The sequence below is a fragment of the Peromyscus eremicus genome, chromosome 1 (genome assembly GCF_949786415.1).
Source record: "Peromyscus eremicus chromosome 1, PerEre_H2_v1, whole genome shotgun sequence".
Lineage (NCBI taxonomy): Eukaryota > Metazoa > Chordata > Mammalia > Rodentia > Cricetidae > Peromyscus > Peromyscus eremicus.
This window is the reverse complement of record NC_081416.1, coordinates 37,823,099-37,842,566: the sequence shown is the minus strand read 5'-3', so window position 1 is coordinate 37,842,566 and position 19,468 is coordinate 37,823,099. Positions and strand designations below refer to the sequence as shown.

The following is a 19,468-nucleotide window of genomic DNA, read 5'->3' as shown; positions in this document are numbered from 1 at the left end:
CCCGTTCACTGAATAGATGGGAAGTGGAGGGCCAGGGCTCTCTGTGACAGTCAGGCATCTCTCTCATGGACACACCCTCAGCTCCTCGACATTGTTTAATCCTTTGGGTTATGGTAGTCTTTTCCCTCCTTGCCTGGAGTTATCCATGCATTATTTAGCATGTGTGAATTTGTGTGTATGCGTATGTTGGTGTGGTACATGTGCACATGTGTAGAGGGCAGAGGTCAGCCGGAGCCATGCACCTTGCTTTGGAACAGTGTCCCTCCCAGAGCCCCTGGGTTCACTGATGAAGCTAGGCAGGCTGGCCGGCAAGCCCCAGGGGTCCTCCCAGCTCCGCTTCTCCAGTGCCGGGAGTACAAACTCACACACCATGCCTGGTGTTTTAATGTGGGTTCCCAGGATCAAACCTGGGTCTTCATGTTTGTGTGGTAAGTGCTTGTGGACTAAGTGATCCCTCCAGCCCAGTTTTCAATTTTTAAAAAGACAGCTCAGGTCCACGTTGTAGCTGCTGACTCTGTAATGACCCTTATCTATGAAAGCATAAAGACAATAGCACCCGGGTCCTGGGTGCCCAGTATAGGCCACAGAGCACAGGTCCTGGTGCCCAGTATGGGCCACCAAGCACAAACAGGTGTTTTAAGATGGTCCCTTTTGACATGGAGCTGCTCAAAGGCTCTGAAGTGTACACACTTGGAGTGACATTTAGAAGCTACTCCTTACAATGTCATTTCAGACACAATGGCAGGTCGGCCTATGGCTCTTCATGAAGCTTTTACAATAAATCCTTCAAAGAACTGGAGAGTGGGAACAACTTGTTCCACCCTCGGAGTCCTTTGCCTGAGGCTGTCAGGTGCACGTATGGTGTAAGACATTCTAAGAGATCTGGGGTCACACGGGGAGAAACGAGTCCATCCTAACAAACCTCTGTAGAAATGAAGAGTCAGATCTGGGGACAGGGTGGGAGGTAACATGCTTTGTTTCACAGAGCTGTCACACAGTGTGACCGTCCTCGGAAGCAGGCATGGAAACCAGACACTCAGCCACAGAAGAAGGCCGGGCTCCGTTTAATGTCTTTGAATCTGGCAGGTGCTCAGGTGCCTTTTCCCGAATAGGCCAAGGAAGACAAGTCCAGTTTGGTGTTGAAGGCTTCCGTCAGCTCCCTGGCCAGCAGCTCGTGCAGGCACATGCCGTCGTGGGAGTACACCCAGTTCTTCCCCGTCCAGTCATAGCGCTTGGGGCCACTGAAAAACAAAACAAACGCACGTTAAGTCAGTGAGGACCCACTTCAGGAGAGCCACAGTGTTAGGGCTAAATCAATCCATCTATCTTTTCGTTTTGAGACAAGGTTTCTCTGTGTAGCTCTGGCTGTCCTGAAACTCGCTCTGTAGACCAGTCTGGCCTTGAACTCAGAGATCTACCTGCTTCTGCCTCCTGAGTGCTGGGACTAAAGGCGTGTACCACCACCACCAGGCTTATCTATTTATCTCTGAAGATAGTCTTATTCTGTGTCTTGGACCTGGATACAGGTGGCCTGGACCTTACTTACATAGCCAGAACTGGCCTTCAACTTGTAGCAATTCTCCTGTCTCAGACTCCTGTGGTTGGGGTTAGAGCAATCACATTTTCTTGCGGGATATTTGATCACACTGTGTGAAAGGCACCTTTGGATTGCTTTAATAAAGAACTGAATGGCCAATAGCTAAGCAAGAGAGGACAGGCAGGACTTCCAGGCAGAGATAGGAACTCTGGGAAGAAGAGGCGAGATTTGTCAGCAAGACGTGGAACAAGTCAGGCATACAGTATGGAGAGGTAACGAGCCACGTGACAGAAGGTAGATTAATAGAAATGGGTTAATTTAAGTTATAAGAGATAGCTGGGACAAGCCTAAGCTAATGCCAAGCTTTCATACTTAATAAGAAGTCTCCATGTCGCTGGGCGGTGGTGGCGCACGCCTTTAATCCCAGCACTTGGGAGGCAGAGCCAGGCGGATCTCTGTGAGTTCGAGGCCAGCCTGGGCTACCAAGTGAGTTCCAGGAAAGGCGCAAAGCTACACAGAGAAACCCTGTCTCGAAAAACCAAAAAAAAAAAAAAAAAAAAAGAATAAGTCTCCATGTCATTATTTGGGAGCTGGCGGCCCAAAGAAAGTCCGACTACAACATTTGGCTGGACTGGATCTTAGAGGTCCCACTGGGGCCCGTGATTAAAGCTTAGTGGCCAGCCATGACTGTACTGGAGGTGGCGGGAACTGTATAGGGTAGGGTCTAGTGGTGGTTTGCTAGGTCACCGGCAGTGTGATCGGGAGCCTGTCCCGTTTCCCTCTGCCGCCAGCTGCCAGGGGAGCAGTCCCTTCCACCATACATCCCCTGCCATGTTCTGTCTCACCACAGGCCCAAAGGCAACGGGACTAAAGTCTCTGAGGCCGTGAGCCGAAACAAATGCCCGTCTTTTCAGTGGAACGCTAACAGAGTCCACAGAGCTGCCCGCCAGCAGAGACTGGCCAACTTTACAGCGGCCTGCAGCGAGGTGACCTTCCAATTTCCTCAGTTAGTGTCTTCCTAAGGGCATTTGTGCAATCTGTCCTCTGGAACACTTCAGAGCCTGGCCTCTGTGAGCCTCCCTGCAGCACACCTCACTTCTTAACCTTTCCTACCCCTCAAGACACTTGCTATCTTACAGCAGTGTTTGGAAAACGATGGTCATTTTGTACCACTCACGTGATTTGAACCCAGCCTACACTACTGTGTCACTACTAGCTCTGTCTAGGTCCAAAACATCCCTATTACTCTGAAAGAAGCCCTGGTACCTACTAACCAGTTACCCTTGCCTCTCCCAGCCTTGGCTACCACCTGTGCTATTGTTAAAAACTTCACCGGGCATGGTGGTGCAGGCCTTTAATGCCAGCACTTGGTAGACAGAGGCCAGCCTGGTCTACACAGTCAGTTCCAGGCCAGTCAGGGATACAAGGTAAGACCCTACCTCAAAAACCAAACCAAACAAAGCTTCCTTCTTTCCTTCTTTCAACAAGGTCTCATGTAGCCTCTTGAACTCCTTATGTAGACAAGGATAACCCTGAACTCCTGGTCTTCTTGCCTATATCTCTCAAGTGCTGGCATGCTCGATAATTTTCTAGCTCAAAGTATTTTTCTTTTTTAAAAATTAAATCTGTGAAATTGAGAGATTCACGGAGTGTATCCCATTTACCATCATTATCTGTTGGTGTATCTACTCTGTTCTCCAGGCGAGAAGGAGGAGGAAGAATTTGGGACATGGTTTTATCCTAATACTGCCACCTCTAAGAGGAATGACTTGGGGGGGGGGTTCCTTAGATCACTGGGATGTATCCACAAAAGGGAATGTGGGACCCATCTAATCTCTCTGTTTCCCACTGTAAGATGGGACATCGCTCCTATACATGCTCTCACCATGGCATGCCATTGTATAAAAGGCCAAACCAGTGTCCCTCGAATGCCCTCAATCTTGGACTTTGAGCTTCCAAAACCACGAGATAAATAAACCTCTGCCCCCATAAGTAACCTGTCTTGATTATTCAGTTGTAGCAATGTGAAAATGACTAATACACAGGACTGCGGACAAATCTGTAGCTGTCATTTTGTCATGACTTGTTACTCCACGTGGACCAGACCCATGTCTCAAATTCTGCTTCCTCGTGGCCTGGAGAACAGAGTAGATACAGCAACAGAGAATGATGGTATATGGGGGTACCCCGATGAAGGTAACAGAGGACCCTGAGAGGTCACGATCTGGGACACCCAACTCCACCTACAGATTTTCAGAAACAGGCTAGAAAAGTGGGGATAGCTCAGTGATAGAGGGCCTGTTGAGTCCCGGCATGTGCGATGCATTGTTTGATCCCCAGCACCACAAAAATCCAAGAGAAGCCGGGCGGTGGTGGCACACACCTTTAATCCCAGCACTCAGGAGGCAGAGGCAGGCGGATCTCTGTGAGTTCGAGGCCAGCCTGGTCTACAGAGTGAGTTCCAGGACAGGCTCCAAAGCTACACAGAGAAACCCTGTCTCACAAAAACAAAAACGAACAAACAAAACGAGAAGACTGAGGTGGGAAGACAGTCTCCTAGGGGTAGAGGGAAGAGATGTGAACTATCTTTTGTAGGTATAAATGTATGGAGTCTTTTAATACTGCCAACCAAATGTTGGAATTTAAACAATACAGAAAACAGGATGAATAAACGGGCAGAGCTTTTGCTTAGAGTACAGAAACCTCTCAACACAAACTACCTCGGCCACATTAAGACTGTCCTTTGGTCCAGGTGTTCCCCACCGTGCTCTTCTACCCCATCCTATGATCCCTACAGCAAGGTGGCCAGGAAATACTACTATCTCACAGGACCGCCAAAGTTTCCTTCTGAAATAGGAAATTATAATCATGGCCCTGTGAAAGATACTCTGGATAAATATGAAATGACTTCTGGGCGTCTGGAGAGCTGGCTCGGTGGTTCAGAACACTCGCTGCTCTTCCAGAGGGCTGGTGTACAACTGCTTGTGACTTCAGCTCCAGGGGACCTGACTCCCTCTTCTGGCTGCTGTGGGCATGGCACTCACCCACAGACACATAAATAAAAACGTCCCCTCCCCTAAAGCACCACTGCATCGTGATGAAGGGCGACTTAGGAGATTCCTCCTCCCAGTCCCTCATATAAACGGCAGGTTTTAAAGACTTTGCTTGGGTCTCTGTAAGAGATTAACTCCCCCGTGCTGTATGTGAGCTGCCTGTTACGGGTGCCGGGACCCGAACTCTAGCCCTAGTGCTAGAGCAGCAAGTGCTCATAACCACTGAGCCACCTCACCAGCCTCCTTGATATAGTTTTTGTTTGTGTGTGTGCTTGTTGTGGTGCTGAGAATCCAGTTCAGAGCCTTCTTTCACATGTGAGGCAAGTTCTGTGCCACTGAGCCATACCCTGGCACTTTTTAAATTTGTTTGTTTGTTTGTTTGTTTTTCGAGACAGGGTTTCTCTGGGTAGCTTTGGAGCCCGTCCTGGGACTTGCTCTGTAGCCCAGGCTGGCCTCCACTCACAGAGATCTGCCTGCCTCTGCCTCCCAAGTGCTGGTGTTAAAGGCGCGCGCCACCACCGCCTAGCCTTTTTTAATATTTTAAAACTGCCAATGCCATTAGGCTTTTGAAGAATTCCACACTGGTTCTGGCTGAGCTTTTCCCACTTGGCCTTCAAAACGTCTTCATTAGTAGTGCTGCTGAGTCTCAGCAAGGTCAGTGTGAAGGGTCTGTGTGAGCCTCTGTGTGAGCCTCTGTGTGAGCCTCTGTGTGGGCCTCTGTGTGGGCCTCTGTGTGAGCCTCTGTGTGAGCCTCTGTGTGAGCCTCTGTGTGGGCCTCTGTATGAGCCTCTCTTAGCCGGTCCAGACCACTGCGGCGGCAGTTGTATGCTCGCTCGCCAGTAAGTTCTCAGTTCTGAGGCCCAGGCTGTCTGCATTGCACCCCCATGTGCCTTCAAGTGCAGGCACATCCATGGGGCAGGCAGGAAGATGGGGGTCCTGGAGATGCTGCTAAAAATCACTGTCTCACTGCCACCGAGTCTGAGCCCAACTCTGCCAACAGAATCACCGAGACCTTCAGAACAGGCTGGGAGTTAAAGGTTAACTGACTCTGAGGACAAAGTGCAGGTTTCTCAGATGCTACAACATAAAAACTGCCTGTCTCTCTTCCCCCTCCTTCCCTTCTGTTTTGGGATTGAATCCAGGGCTTATAGACTCCAGACAAGCATTCTATCACTGAGATATACATCCCAGCCTTCAAAGTAGCTTTCTAATTAATTAATTCTTTTACCCCAGGTATGTGCCGCCATACCTAACAAAAGTAACTTGTGTATAGCCCTGGCTGGCCTGGAACTCACTATATAGACCAGGTTGGCCTATTTGCCTTTGTGACAGGGTCTTCCATGACAGCCCAGCCTAGCCTTTGAACTGGCTATGTAGCAAGGCTGACACTCTGAACTACGGCCTCTACCTCCTGAGTGGGGAGACTATAGATAGGAAACACTATGCCTGGCAAAAGGATCTTCTCCACAGGCAAGCCAGTGATTTTTCTTTTCTGGGCAATGACCTAACAGAGAAACACTGTCTGGGCCAGGTTCTGAAAAGTTCCCCTTGCTTTAGGTCTTGTCAACATCCTCATGCCTGAGGATAGCAACCAAGTTCTCAATGGGGAGAAATGTTCAACCGGAAGCAGCCTTTCTGCCGAGGTGCACGGCTGTAAAGCCACGGCGAAGCCAGTGACAGACACCCTCTCAAATGGTCCCCAACACGGCATTCTAGCTGAGTTCACCCCTTACAGATTGTGACTTCTGAACGTACCTGGAGGGAGATGATAACCAGATCTGCTTGTTTGGAGTCTGCTTATTGATCACGTAGGTCCCCAGATCACCGCCCAGCTTGACGGTTAGCACGCCGCCCTAGGGGGTCGGGTGGAAGAAAGTGTGAAGAAATTAAACAAGATTAGTTAGCAGAAGAACAAATATATATAAATACGTGTTCACATCTCAATGCCTTTCACGTATCCAAGGATGTAACACACACCATAAAAAAAAAAGGGGGACCTGGGGACACAGTGCACTGGCAGTATGTGTTCAGGAGCTGGGAAGTCCCCTGTTCAATTCTTGGGATCAAAACCAAACAAAAATTAGTATTCGCAGCTAGGAATGTGTGCAGTAAAGACATGACTGTCGGGACGAGAGTGGATTAGAGAGCTGTTTACTTTTACTTATGTCCGTGTTTCCATTCAACTGTGTGTGCACTGGTGCCCTCGGAGGCCAAAGGCGCCCAGGACCTCTTGCAGCTGGAGTTCCAGGTGTCTGTGAGCCACCTGATGTGATGTGGGTGCTGGGACCCAAAGGCTGGTTCTCACGCTAGAGTAGCAAGCTCGCAGCCACTGAGCCATCTCTGCGGCCACCACAGTGGATTAGGCATAACAATGCTCGAAGCTAGCCCACACCGATTTCTCTCTGCCTGTGTGGTCGGCCAGGAAACAGGGGTTAAGACTTGCCTGGGAGCTCGGCAATGGTAAAGCAGAGCACTGGCTTTCTGCCCTCCACTGCCCATCAGAACATGTCCAGACACAGACTAAACTCTAAAGGTGTCTGCCCAAGTGTCAGACCTGACAAGGCCATTGTGGAACACAGAGAGAAAGCAGGTGTGGCGGCAAAAACCCGTGATGTCAGTGCTTGGGAGGCTGAGGTGGGAACTGGGAGTCTGAGGCCAGCAGGGCTGCACAACAAAATGTAAAAGGCAAGAGAAGAAAGTAATCAACGCTCTGCCTTGTCTGTCTTAGGAGAGCAGGCGGGGCAGCCCCACACTACCTGCATTATCCAGACCCTTCCCAGGCAGCTAACAAGTGCTCAGGGACTCCATAAGGCTTCATTTCCCCCTAAAAAGCCTTGCATTCTCAAAAGACTGGCCAGTCCACTTTTGTTCGATAAACGAACATTTAAATTTGAAAACACTCAACAAAGGAGCCCTTTATTCTCAAGCCTTAGTCCCTTTAGAATGGCAGGCTATGACACAATGCGCTGGGCAGTAAGTACACCCTGAATGAAAGCAGGTGGGAGCCTAGGGCACCAATGCTTTGCTCTGCACTCTGCAGAGTGCTCATCCAATCAGGAGTCTTGGGGTGATTCTCACAGCACACTCTTACAAACACAGCCAGCCATTTAAATAAATGCTAGAGGCTGGGACCGATAATAATGTAACTAACAGGTATGGGAGGGGGCACCAGTGATTTCTCCTTCTCTCTCTGAGATACGGGAGAGAAACTTCCACCTACAGAGGTGCATCAGGCTTTGTAATCCCAGGTCTCAGGTAGTAGAAGATCAGAAGTTCAAGGTTGGGGCCAGCCTGGGCAACACGAAACTATCTAAAAAGAACCAAGACATACCAAACCAAACCCCAAACCAAACACACAAAAGTTCCTGTTAGAGATGTTGGGGATGCAGGTTTAATAACCACAGCAAGACCCTCAGTAGACACAGATTCCTCTTTACTCAGAGCCTAGTGTGTGCCAGGATCTGTGTTTGGACACACGTGGGAACTGTTATCAACTAGACCAACTGTGAAGGCAGGAATCACTATCCCAATTTTAAAAGAGGTTCAGGGTAGCAAAAACACAAAACAAAGTATCAGCAACCCGCAGAATTGATCTGAAATGCAGGGCTGCTTGGGCTCAAAGACACTGTTCTTCCTGTCATGGGCAACTCCCTTGCCCTCCTGAACCTTTATTCTTAGCTGCTAGTTTATGTAGTTTCTCTCTTTTTATCTTTGGAAAAAACAACATTAAATTTGCCTATAACTAAGTTACACAGTACAGCAGTATTGAGTATATTCACATTGTTGCTCTAGGGCCATTCAGAAATCTCTCCACCTGGGAAAACTGAAACACGGGTACACATTCAATGTTAATTTCCTCCAAACACTATGCACATTGGGTGCTAATCCCCCCCAATCCAGCAGCCCCTCAGCACCGGGCTCTTCATCCAACTCTACAGTTTCATGCTTCCTGCTATGGGCTAACAGACTCAGTGGAACCACACACTCACCTCTGACTTACCTATCTGTGGTTGATAAATGTCCCCTGTGTGTTCCACCCTACACACTGAGGCTTGGTGGTCCAGGGCAAATGCCAAGACTGACTAACTCTCTAGATGTGACTCCCAACATGTGGCTGCCTCCTCAAGGACTCTGCTCAAGGACTCCACACCCGTACCTAGTCACTACTATGAGTGACCACACCAGGGACAGCCCACTCAATCACTGCATCCTCAATTTACTTTCCGATCCCCAATCTTTGGAGGGATCCCACAGTGCAAATCAATTAAACTGATGTGTTCTCCTAAACCAAAACAACCCAGCGAAAACCAGACACGGGGGACCTAGCTCCACAGTGTTCTAGCTGTCTTCTGGCATCTTCCCTGTGGGCCCCTCTTGCTCCAGGACCTGTGCAAGTGCCTCTGGGAAGGTTATCTGGGCCTTTCCACTTGGCAGAGTGCCTGGGGCCTCTCATGCTTTGAACTACTTCAGCATGACTGTGTGTGAAGGAGCCCTGCTCTCCCCTGGCCCCCACCCCCACTATTTTGAGTCCCTAGGAAGAAGCGACTCAGTCAGCACCTATATGCTTCCACTCAAACCCAGGCTGGACGTAAAAGTACTTATTATATTTGTGGATGAATGGATCAGTGGACAAACAGCGACCGAGGGGACCCTGTCTGTGGTACTATCTGCCAAAATGAAGGGCAAGGTTACCAAGGCAGAGATCACAAAGCTCAGCTCCTCTACCAGCCCGGGTACTGTAATCAGTCTTTCCCCAGGGCTCTCAGCTATTCCAAAGGACAGTGGCAGGAGGGACTAAACCAGCTGCTCTGCTGGCTTAGCAGGGGCCTCGAGACATTTAGAGTGCCTGCAAGTAGATTCCACAGAGAAGGTTTTCAGCGCCCACTGCCATTCTTTAGCCAATGTGAGTCCATTTGGGAGTGTGGGCACATTTACGTGCAGGGAGGGGACAGTATGACTCACACTTTCCCTGCTGTGACAAATATCTGAGAAAACAGACTGCCTTACAGTGTCCGAGTTTTCAGTCTAGGGGTGTCTGGCTGCACTGTCTCTGGTCTGTGGTCTGGCACAGCACCACAGAGGCAGAAGAAGGGTGTGACGGGGGAGCTGCTCATCATGGCAGCCGGGAAGCAAAGAGGGGCAAGAGGCCAGAGATAATCATGTCTATCAAGACAAGACTCCAGTGAACCACTTCTTCCAACACCCCCCAGTCTCCACCTCCTTCCATACTCTCCACTGTCCCCTCGGCAGCCACCTAGTCATAAATCCATCAGCAAACAATTCTTCAGTTAGGTCAGGGGCCTCGTGATCCAATCACCTCTGTGGTGATCTATTGTGTCCCCCAATATATTGTGCACCCTAATAAACTTATCTGGGGTCAGAGAACAGACCCCAGAGAACAGCCACTAGATTAGACATAGAGGCCAGAGAGTGGTGGCACATGCCTTTAATCCTAGCATTCTGGAGGCAGAGATCCATCTGGATCTCCATGAGTTCAAGGCCACACTAGGAACAGAGCTATGTGTGGTGGCACACACCTTTAATCCCAGCACTTGAGATCTCATGTCTTTGGGAAAGACACACACCTTTAATCTCAGGAAGTGATGGTAGGAAGCAGAAAGGTATATAAGACGTGAGGACCAGGAACTAGGGGCTTTTAAGCTTTTAGACTTTTAAGATCAGTTCAGCTGAGATCCATTTAGGATGAGGACTCAGAGGCTTTCAGTTTGAGGAAACAGGATCAGCTGAGAAGTTGACGAGGCGAGGTTAGCTGTGGCTTGTTCTGTCTCTCTGCTCTTTCAGAATTTACCCCAATAGCTGGCACTGAGTTTTTTATTAATATGACGTTTTAAGATTCGTGTTACACACCTCTCAGTGACACTACCAGCTAGGAACCTAGCCTTCAACACATGAGTCTCTGTGGGGCATCCAGATCAAACCACAGTGGAAAGAAACAAAATACTGAGCAATTGCTAAGGCACAGTGACCAACAGGAGACCCTCACACCCACCAGCCAATCAGAGCAGAACCAGTCCCAGCTGGCCAGGCTCACTGACTTGTGCTAGTGAAGTCAGGCCTGCTCCTGCAGGAACAAAAACTGCAGACTGTTGTCATCTGGTCATCGGTAGAAATACGCACATGGGAGATGTCATGTTGAGCCAGGGACCCTCACATACATTTGACTTCTCATTAAGAAATAAAAATAATGAATTTGAAAGTATTTTTTTAACCATTTCCCCTCTATCATTTTGACAACCATCCGCACTACATAATCCTACAATTTACTCCAAAATTCACAAAAGGCACACTTCATGACATTTCCTGGTATTAATTAATTGCTGTTAAAAGGATTAACTTCTCTGCCTGGATTGGGGTGGTAGTGGAGGGGGGATGGGTAAGAAAAGGAGGAGACATTTTTCTCCCAAAGGTAAAGGCCTAAGCAGACTCTTGCTTCGTCTGCCACCTGGTGGCCAGCATGTAAACTTCCCCAGCTTCAGTGGTGGCTGGAGTAATGCTCATCCAATTCAGAAGCTCTCAGCCGTCACCGGGTACAATCTGTAAATCCAGCTCCTTGCCTAGAGCACATTACACATTAATTAAATCAAAATTTCCAGGGGTTGGATTCAGGGCTGCACATTAGAATTCCAGGTGAACCAGGGTGTGGTGGTGCACATTTAGTCCTAGAGGATCACTCAAGGCCAGCCTGATCTACACAGCAAGTTCCAGGACAGCCAGGGCTACATAGAGAGACCCTGTCTCAAAAAATAAAACAAAGGGGGCTGGAGAGATGGCTCAGTGGTTAAGAGCACTGACTGATCTTCCAGAGGACTTGGGTTCAATTCCCAGCACCCACAGGGCAGCTCACAACTGTCTGTAACTCCAGTTCCAGGGGACCTGACACCTCATACAGACACACATGCATGCAAAACACCATTGCACATAAAATAAAATAAATAAATTAAAACAAAACAAAAAACCAAAACCAAACCAAAACAACAAACCCCTCAGGACAGGCTTCTTCTTACAGTAGAAAGGAACAAGCAGAGGGTCCACACACGGAGTCTGAACCGCTTGGACAACTGTCCACAGGTTGGATCCTGGAACTCTATATTTTATTCTTCAATACTAGAGATTGAAGCCGGGGCTTCACCTATGGTGGGTAAAGGGCTCTTCCCTTCACTACCCACCCCAGGGAATCTGTTTTTAAACAGAAGAGGCTCACAGAGGCAGAGCGACTCACCCAAAGTCACTGGCAGAGCTGGGCTGTCACATGAATTCTAGCTTTTATGCTCCAACCACAATTTATGTTGTTAGACGGTTATGTCTTTTGGAGGCTATTTTTAAAAAATCTATATTATTATTTTTAAGATTTACTTATTATTATTATTCTGAATGTGTGTGTATGAGGAGTAGGTCCACTCGCATGGCAGGGTGTGGAGTTGGTTTCTTCTTCCACCCCCACGTGGGCTCTAAGAATTCAACGGAGGTTATCAGGTTTGGAGGGGGGGGGGCAGCGGCTTTACCCACTGAGCCCTCTACCAGTCCCCCTGGTCTTTGAGACTGAGCATCACTATGTAGTCCCGGCTGGTCTGGACCTCACTATGTAGACCAAGCTAGCCTTGAACACTCAGTAATCCTCCTGCATCTACTCTAGAGTGTAGAGTTAGAGCTGTGTGCTACCTTGCCTGCCTGGAGGGCATTCTTTTGTTTTGGTTTTAATTGTGCACATATGACGTTCATTTTTTTGTTGTTTAGTTTTTCTTTTTCTGAGAAAGGTTCACACTTAGTCTGGGCTCCCTTCAACCTTGCTATGTTGCTGAGGATGACCTTGAATTTCTTTCTAATCCTCCTGCCTCTACCTCCTGAGTGCTAGGATTATAGGGATGTGCTACTACGCTCAGTTGTATTCCAGCTAGGGACTGAAGCCAGGCTTTGTGTATGCTAGGCAAGCACTCTACCAACCGAACTACATCTCCAGGCAGGGTTTTCCTGTGTAGTCCAAGCTGTCCTGGGACTCGCTCTGTAGACCAGGCTGGCCTCGAACTCGGAGATCTGACTTGCCTCTGCCTCCTGAGTGGTGGGATCAAAGGCATGCACCCCCAGTGCCCATCTAAGTTACAGTTTTTAAGGAGGAAACAGAAAATAAAAAAAGCCAAAGGTACCCCAAAGGAGACATCATAGTCCTCCAGGGTATAGGGCTTGTCTGCCAAGTCTTCAAAGAACTCTGCCAGGGCGTCCAGCGTCTCCTCCGCAAGTCTTTCATAAGCTGTCTCGTCTAGAGAGCTGCAGGAGGGAGAGACCCACCAGAGCACTGTCACCAACTGCACAATCACAATAAACACACACAAACTTAAAAAAAAAAATGCCTTCCAGCAGAAGTAACCAGCTAGCAACACGGAGTGGGTGAGACCCAAACACTAGGGTTCAGGACAGCCCTGCTCTGTCTTGCTTTTCCGAGCCTCTTTTCCTGTTAGTACCAAGATCACGTACCAACTTTTATTTTGGTCTCGTCTTGAGACAGAGTCTCGATATGTGGTTCTGATAGGCTTCAATCGCTCGGCAACACTTGGGCTCACCTCAGCCTCCTGAGTGTTGACATCACAGCCGTGAGCCACCGCACCTAGCTTTTCTCATTTGTTTACTTTTCATTTATATTTTTATTATTTATTTTTTAGCTGAGGATTGAGTGTATTTATTTTAACGATTTGTTTATTTTTATTTTATGTGCATTGGTGTTTTGCCTGCATGTAAGTCTGTGTGAGGGTGTCAGATCCCCTGGAACTGGAGTTACAGACAGTTGTGAGCTGCCACGTGGGTGCTGAGAATTGAACCTGGGTCTTCTGCACCAGCAGCCAGTGCTCTTAACTGCTGAGTCATCTCTCTAGCCCCTCCTTCACATTTTTAAATTGATGGGAAATCTCTAGCATGTACAGATCAAAGACTTCAGGTTGATAAAAGAAGCTGCGGGAGAGGTAGCCTACTTTCCAAATGACTACCATCCCCAGAGGTGACTGCCTTACATCCCCTGTAAGTCTTTTCGGTGTTCTTTTAGACTATCTGAAATTTTTGAAAATATAAAAATGAAGTGCCTTGTTTGTTTTTCTTTGAGACAAGGTCCTCCTAGGTAGTTGGCCTGGAATTTATGATCCTCCTGCCTCAGCTTTCCAAGCAGCTGCGATTACAGGTGTGTACTACTGTGTCTAGTTCATCATATTTTCTTTATTTTACACGTCTACTTCTGCTGAACACCGAGGCTGCTGTTTTCATTGCCCTTGTTACTAAATTTTTGTTGGGCAAGACAGAACGTGGGAAAAAAAAATGCTTGTATTGCATGTATCTGAAACTAGACCCGTCCAGAATACAAATCAATAAAAAGAATACCCAACAGAAAAAACGGGTAAAACACTTGTACAGATTTCATAAAAGATATCCAAATGGCCAGGGAGCATGTGAAAAGATAATGAACTTCGTTAATGTTTTTAAAATGAAGATTTAAAAATGGCACACGCCTTTAGTCCCAGCATTCAGGAGGCAGAGGCAGACAGATTTCTCTCTGTGAGTTCTAGGACAGCCAAGGCTACACAGAGAAATGCTGTCTTGAAAAACAACAAAAACAAACAAACTAAAAAAGAGATATGTCATGAAAGACACAGAATGAGGGGCAAGCAGGGCTTTCTGCACACCTGTAATCCCAGCACTCCTGAAGCTGAGGCAGGAGAATTGTGAGTTCAAGACTAGCCTGGGCTATACAGAGAGACTCAGTCTAAAACAAACCAACAAAACAAAACAAATCCCCCAATCCTTGCAGGTTGCTATGAACCCATAGAGACGAGTTGATTAGTCGGTTCTGCAGCAGAGGAACCCTATGACGAATGAAAGGCAGAATCTGGAGTAGGGAACATTTCCTGGAATTAGGTAGTGGTGACAGCTGTAGAAGCCGATGAATACTAACACCTCTGATAACTTCTATGGCACCTGATTACGACTATAAACTACTGCTTCACTGGGAAGTGGCTCAGAGCTAGATCTGAATGTACCATGTCTAAGGGCCTGTGTTCCACCCCCAACAGCAAATCGAAAGAATAGACTGCTGCAGCAATCTTCCTTCTGTGGGCTTCTGTGCCCCAGTAAGGGTACACATCCGTTATGAGATCTTCTGCCAGAAGTCATTGTCACACACTATTGCAGGCCAGGACGCAAATACAGCTTATAGCAATTGATAATTTGGATGTCAACCCACCAGAGGAATGTCTCTCTGATAGGGTGCCCTGTTGGGCAAGGCCTGCAGGCCACTGACTCTGCATACTGTTGCTTTCATCTGTAATTTCTTGTGCAATAACAGTTATGATATCTCCCCATTACCATGCTGAAGAAATCACAAAACTCCGGGAAAAAACTAAATACTCAACAATAGGGATGAACTAAAGGGAGTCTGGGATATCCACACAGAAACACTAGTCACTAAAAGTAACATGGCAGATGCTTAGTGATTCGAATGATGTCTCTAAGGGTTGTTCCCAGGGAGAAAACAGTTTCTACATGGGAAGTGAGGGAGAGGGAGAGATGCCTGAGGTGGAAGGTGTTTTCATCTCACCTTGGGTTGTCCAAAGTTCCCGAATTCCTCAGATGTACCAAACAGACACTCTGCTTCTTGATGTTCAGAATCTGATCGAGGTAGTGGAGGCTCAGACTCTAAAAGCCAAAGTTAAGAACATCAGTGACCACATCTTTGTCTACTCTAATCCAGCAATACAGGATTTACAGCCTGGCACTTCCAGATTCACCAGTAGCCCGTGACAGCATCTGTTTTAGGATTTGCCCCCCCATCACCCCCTAGTGTTTTTCTCACAGTCTCTCTGCTAAGCCTGTGCTATCTGATAGGTCAGTCTTGAGACACGGGGAGCTCTCTGAATGTATTGAGATAAGGCAGAATCTGGTCCTCAGCTGTGCTGGCTGCACCTCGAGTGGCCACGGCTGTGTGGAACCAGACAGACCACCTCGCCCATGGCGGTCCAGCTGCTGCAAGCTGTTCAGGAGATCTGGTGGCTCCCCAGAGATAGGGAAGCACCCCAGTACCCCTAGAATTTGACTTAAAAAAAAAAGCATCAAAAAATGGCAAGAGGGCTTCAAAACGCTACTCTGGCTGCCATGCAAAGGGTCAGAGACAGTGACTGCTCTTGAGCAGGCAACGACTGTGGTGTGCACGTGTGTGCACACAACGTGTGTGCTGTTGCTCTTGGAGGGAGAAGAGGGCATCCGATCTCCTCTCACTGGAGTTGTGGAAGGCTGTAAGCTGCCTTTTATGGGTGCTGGGAATCAAACTCAGGTCCTCTCTAAGAAGAGCGAGTGTTCTTAAATGCTGAGCCATCTCTCCAGCCCTTGCTCCATCACCGTCATCAAGGGGGGGGGGCTATAAAGCTGCTGCACTTGTTCCTAGGGGACACAGGTTGGGTCCCTGCAAGTCTCCGAGTATAACCATCAAATGGTTGATGCATCCTCTTGTTTGGTATGGGTTTCTGTTTAAGGACACTTTATTGAATATATATTATTGATTCATTAATATTGAACTTGAAGCAATAGACTCATGCTGGAGTGAAGCTTATCTGACACATAGTTTTTTTGTAGGGCATGTCACAGTCTGTGTTTACTGTGGCTCTAGACTGGGGACCACTTTCAAACATCACCAAGAAGTACAGAAATGTGAAAACACACGTCACTGAACAGACTGAACATTTTGCTCACGCCGAGACAGTGAAAGCAAGCAGAACAATGCCTTGTTGGGCCACCGCTGGGAACACCCTCCATGGGTCTAGAGCATCTCGTCACTCTGCAGCCTTCAAAATGACTGCAAGAGCACCAAGGTAGACAACTGGGGACAAGGAGTGTTAATGAGTCAGTGAGAACAGAATCTGAGGATAAAGGTGGACTGGACTTGTATTTTACAGGCGAGGAACCTGAGACGCCAAAGAGGAAGTTGCTCAGGCTCACAAAGATGCAGAGATCCCACGTGCACAGGTTGGAACTGGAGCCTATCTGTCAGGCGCCAGGCAAGGGAAGAATTAACATGGCTAGGAAGCAGAATAGGGCTGAAAACATCCCAGGTCCTGCCCTTCAAATCCCAGCTGTCTTTCTCATACTGTCCCACTTCTGATTGTTTTAAAATTCTTTCATTAAGAAAGAAATGAACCCAGAACGAACGCTAAGTGACTACCTCACCACTGAGCTACACGGCTAGCCCTGTTTTGTTTTTAATCTTTTTAAAGACAGGATCTCATGTATCCCAGGCTGGGTTTGAATCTGCAGACAGTGCTAGCCCGCAGCCTCCACCTTTTCCACAGGGCTTCTTTTCCTGGAATGCTCCCCCAGCCCCCTCCTCTGGCATCTATCACGTCCCTCTCTGGGAAGCCTTCCTGAACCCCACTGCTATCCTTTGGGCGTTCTCTTTTCAAGCCACGGAAAAAACGATTCTGTTCTTTGCATCTTCAAGGAACCGAGAACTTATCTGAAGGGCTAAGGCCTTTGTGAACAGTTTAACTCTCCCGCCAAAACCGCAAAGTGGGCGTTACCCTTTAAATCTCCCTAGTACCGAAAGGCAAGCCCTGCCCCCAGAGAGCGAGGATCCCCCAAGGTCACAGGGCTCTTCAGAGCCGCGGAGTCAGCACGTGGGACTGAGGTCCCGTCATTTCCCAAAAGCTGGAGTCTAGGGTCCTGCTGGTACACCTGTGATCCCCGCATTCGAGAGGAGGCAGGAGGATCACAAGTATGAGGCCAGCTTGGGTAACACAGCCAATTCTAGGCTAGCTAGGGCGACAGAGTGAGACAAACAAACAACAGAAAACCGTACTCCAAGCCCCTCCACAAGTCCCGCTAAGTCCCACGTCACGAATAGGGGAGTGGATTCACCGAAGCCCAGGCTCCCACGATTCTGCGTGCTACCTTCGGAGGACACGCAGTCGTAAACGCGCCTGGCTACACACGTGTGTTAACTACTGACACTTCGGAAAGGAACCGACCAGCTTCAGCACTGCACAGATCCCCGTGGGCACGCATCCCCACAGCCACCTTCCCACCCGAGGACCGAAACCCGCGCAAACGCCGCGCGCGCCCGCCCAGTGCAGCCCGGCGCATGCGCGCACCGCGCGTCCATGAGCCTAAGGGCGGGCGCGGCCTGCGCTCGGGAGTGTGAGTCCGCAGCGCGCGTACTCACCGAGTGGCGGCCGGCGGAGGCCGCGTTGGTTGTGACCTGCAGGCCTCGGTGGCCGCACGCTCCGATCGGCTCCCTCCCGCGCGGGATCCCGACCGAGGCCGAGGCCCCGGACGCCGTCCGTGGCAGGAGACCCGCGGCGGCGCGGCGTGCGAGCGCCCACATACCGCTCGGCTCTGCGGCCGCTCCGCCCTCCAGCGCGAGGACTCGGTGGCGCGCCACCTGGTGGCCGTGCCCTGCCAGCGCCGCGGGCGGGCTGCTGCGCGCAGGTCCGCGGTGAGGAGGTTGAAATGCCCAGCACTGCACCGTGGGTACATTTAACCAGCACCCCGAGCCTGCTCTGTGCCAAACCTGCAACGCATCCCTTGGGCAACAAGAATATGTAAACACTGACCTCCGCGAGTTTATTCACTGACGAGTGCCAGTGGGCGATTCTGAGGATACGCTGATGAATAAGGATAGTCTTGCTTTCAAAAAAAACTTAGTTCTAACATCTCCAACTGCCCGATAATATCAAATTCCGCATCTCGTAAGCACGAGAAGTACCAGGCTGACTGGGTGGAGGAGGGGCTTACGTAGACCCACGCCCAGCTGCTGATGGCTACTGGATGAGGAAGGGTCTTCTGGGATGTGGCCTTTGATAGGTTGTCCTTGAGCCAACGGATGGTCCTACACCAGTGCATATAATGGCAGCATTAAGTGGACCCGGTCCCCTGCTCCCCCGCCCCCAAAGTGCATGAAATTGGGAGACAGAAATGGTAGGGTGGTTCTGTGGGAGTTGGCAGTGGCAGGTGAGCTGGATTAAAACACAATGTATACATGTATGGGATTCTGAAACAACAGTAGTAATAATGAAGGAAATACCCAGCTGCCCTTTGGATGAGGAATAGTCAGGACTGATGATTGGGTCTCCTCATAGCGTCATTTCAGCAACTCCAGCAGGCTCATCACACTTCCGGCAGCTCTCCCAGCTTTTGTCAGTTTGTGAGGGACTCTTTCCATTCCCGGGGTTGTCACTGTGACCCCGTTGAGAACTCACTGAGGTTCAAGGAGTCAAGACAGTGCCAGAGGAGTCTTTTGCCTCGAGGGTCTCAAGAGGTATTGAATGACAAAAACGGATAGGTGTTAACAACATCCTTCATGTGCTGCTGGACTTGGGATGGCATTGCTTCTGATTTCCCACAGAAAGCCTTCATGTGGCCACAAAGGAAAGGCAGGTTTGCAGTGACTGTTAATACAATTTTTTTTTTGATGTGCAGTTAATTTTCAGATGTGGAATTGGAAGCTCAGACATTTTAAGTGACACCCCTGATTGAAGGGGAGCTGGGACCCAGGCCTCCTGATTTCTGACCCAAAGGCTCTCAGAAAGGAGTTTTCCTTAGTTTGAATATTGCAGCTCTAATTGGCTCTGCTGGAATCAGGTGCCCATCCAGTGAAGCAAATATTCTGTAGAGACATTCCTGGCCAGTGTCATGGTCCATTTTGGGCGGCTGCAATGCACTGACTGAGGCTAGGTAGTTTATAAAGAACAGACATGACTACTCTGGTGGCGAAGAGAAGAATGCTGTTCCTCCAAGTCCTTCATAGAGCAAGGGTGGAGCCCTCATGACCCAGACCCATTCAAGGCAGCATCTCCCAACCATAGAAGCCAGTAACAGGAAGGGGCACATTGTG

At 48.9% G+C, this 19,468-nt stretch overlaps 1 protein-coding gene across 1 annotated transcript; it reads right to left on the bottom strand.

The window, feature by feature from the left end:
- Positions 1–1,041: 1,041 nt before the first annotated feature.
- Fxn (frataxin) lies at positions 1,042–17,978 on the bottom strand. The gene is made up of 5 exons (XM_059247542.1): positions 17,798–17,978; positions 15,185–15,282; positions 12,753–12,873; positions 6,346–6,443; positions 1,042–1,241 (listed from the first exon to the last, which is right to left on the bottom strand). The coding sequence occupies exons 1-5, from the start codon at positions 17,957–17,959 to the stop codon at positions 1,091–1,093; spliced, it is 630 nt and encodes a 209-aa protein (XP_059103525.1). The 5' UTR covers positions 17,960–17,978; the 3' UTR covers positions 1,042–1,090.
- Between the last annotated feature and the right edge of the window lie 1,490 nt (positions 17,979–19,468).

What these genes read in the sequence shown, in the direction of transcription:
- Fxn (XM_059247542.1), bottom strand. Translation starts at nt 17,959, where the DNA reads ATGTGGGCGCTCGCACGCCGCGCCGCCGCGGGTCTCCTGCCACGGACG. An exon ending in CCTCCGCCGGCCGCCACTCG is followed by an intron (nt 15,283 to 17,797) that starts GTGAGTACGCGC and finishes TTTGGCTTTTAG; the next exon opens with AGTCTGAGCCTCCACTACCT. An exon ending in TGGTTATCATCTCCCTCCAG is followed by an intron (nt 1,242 to 6,345) that starts GTACGTTCAGAA and finishes TTTGTTTTTCAG; the next exon opens with TGGCCCCAAGCGCTATGACT.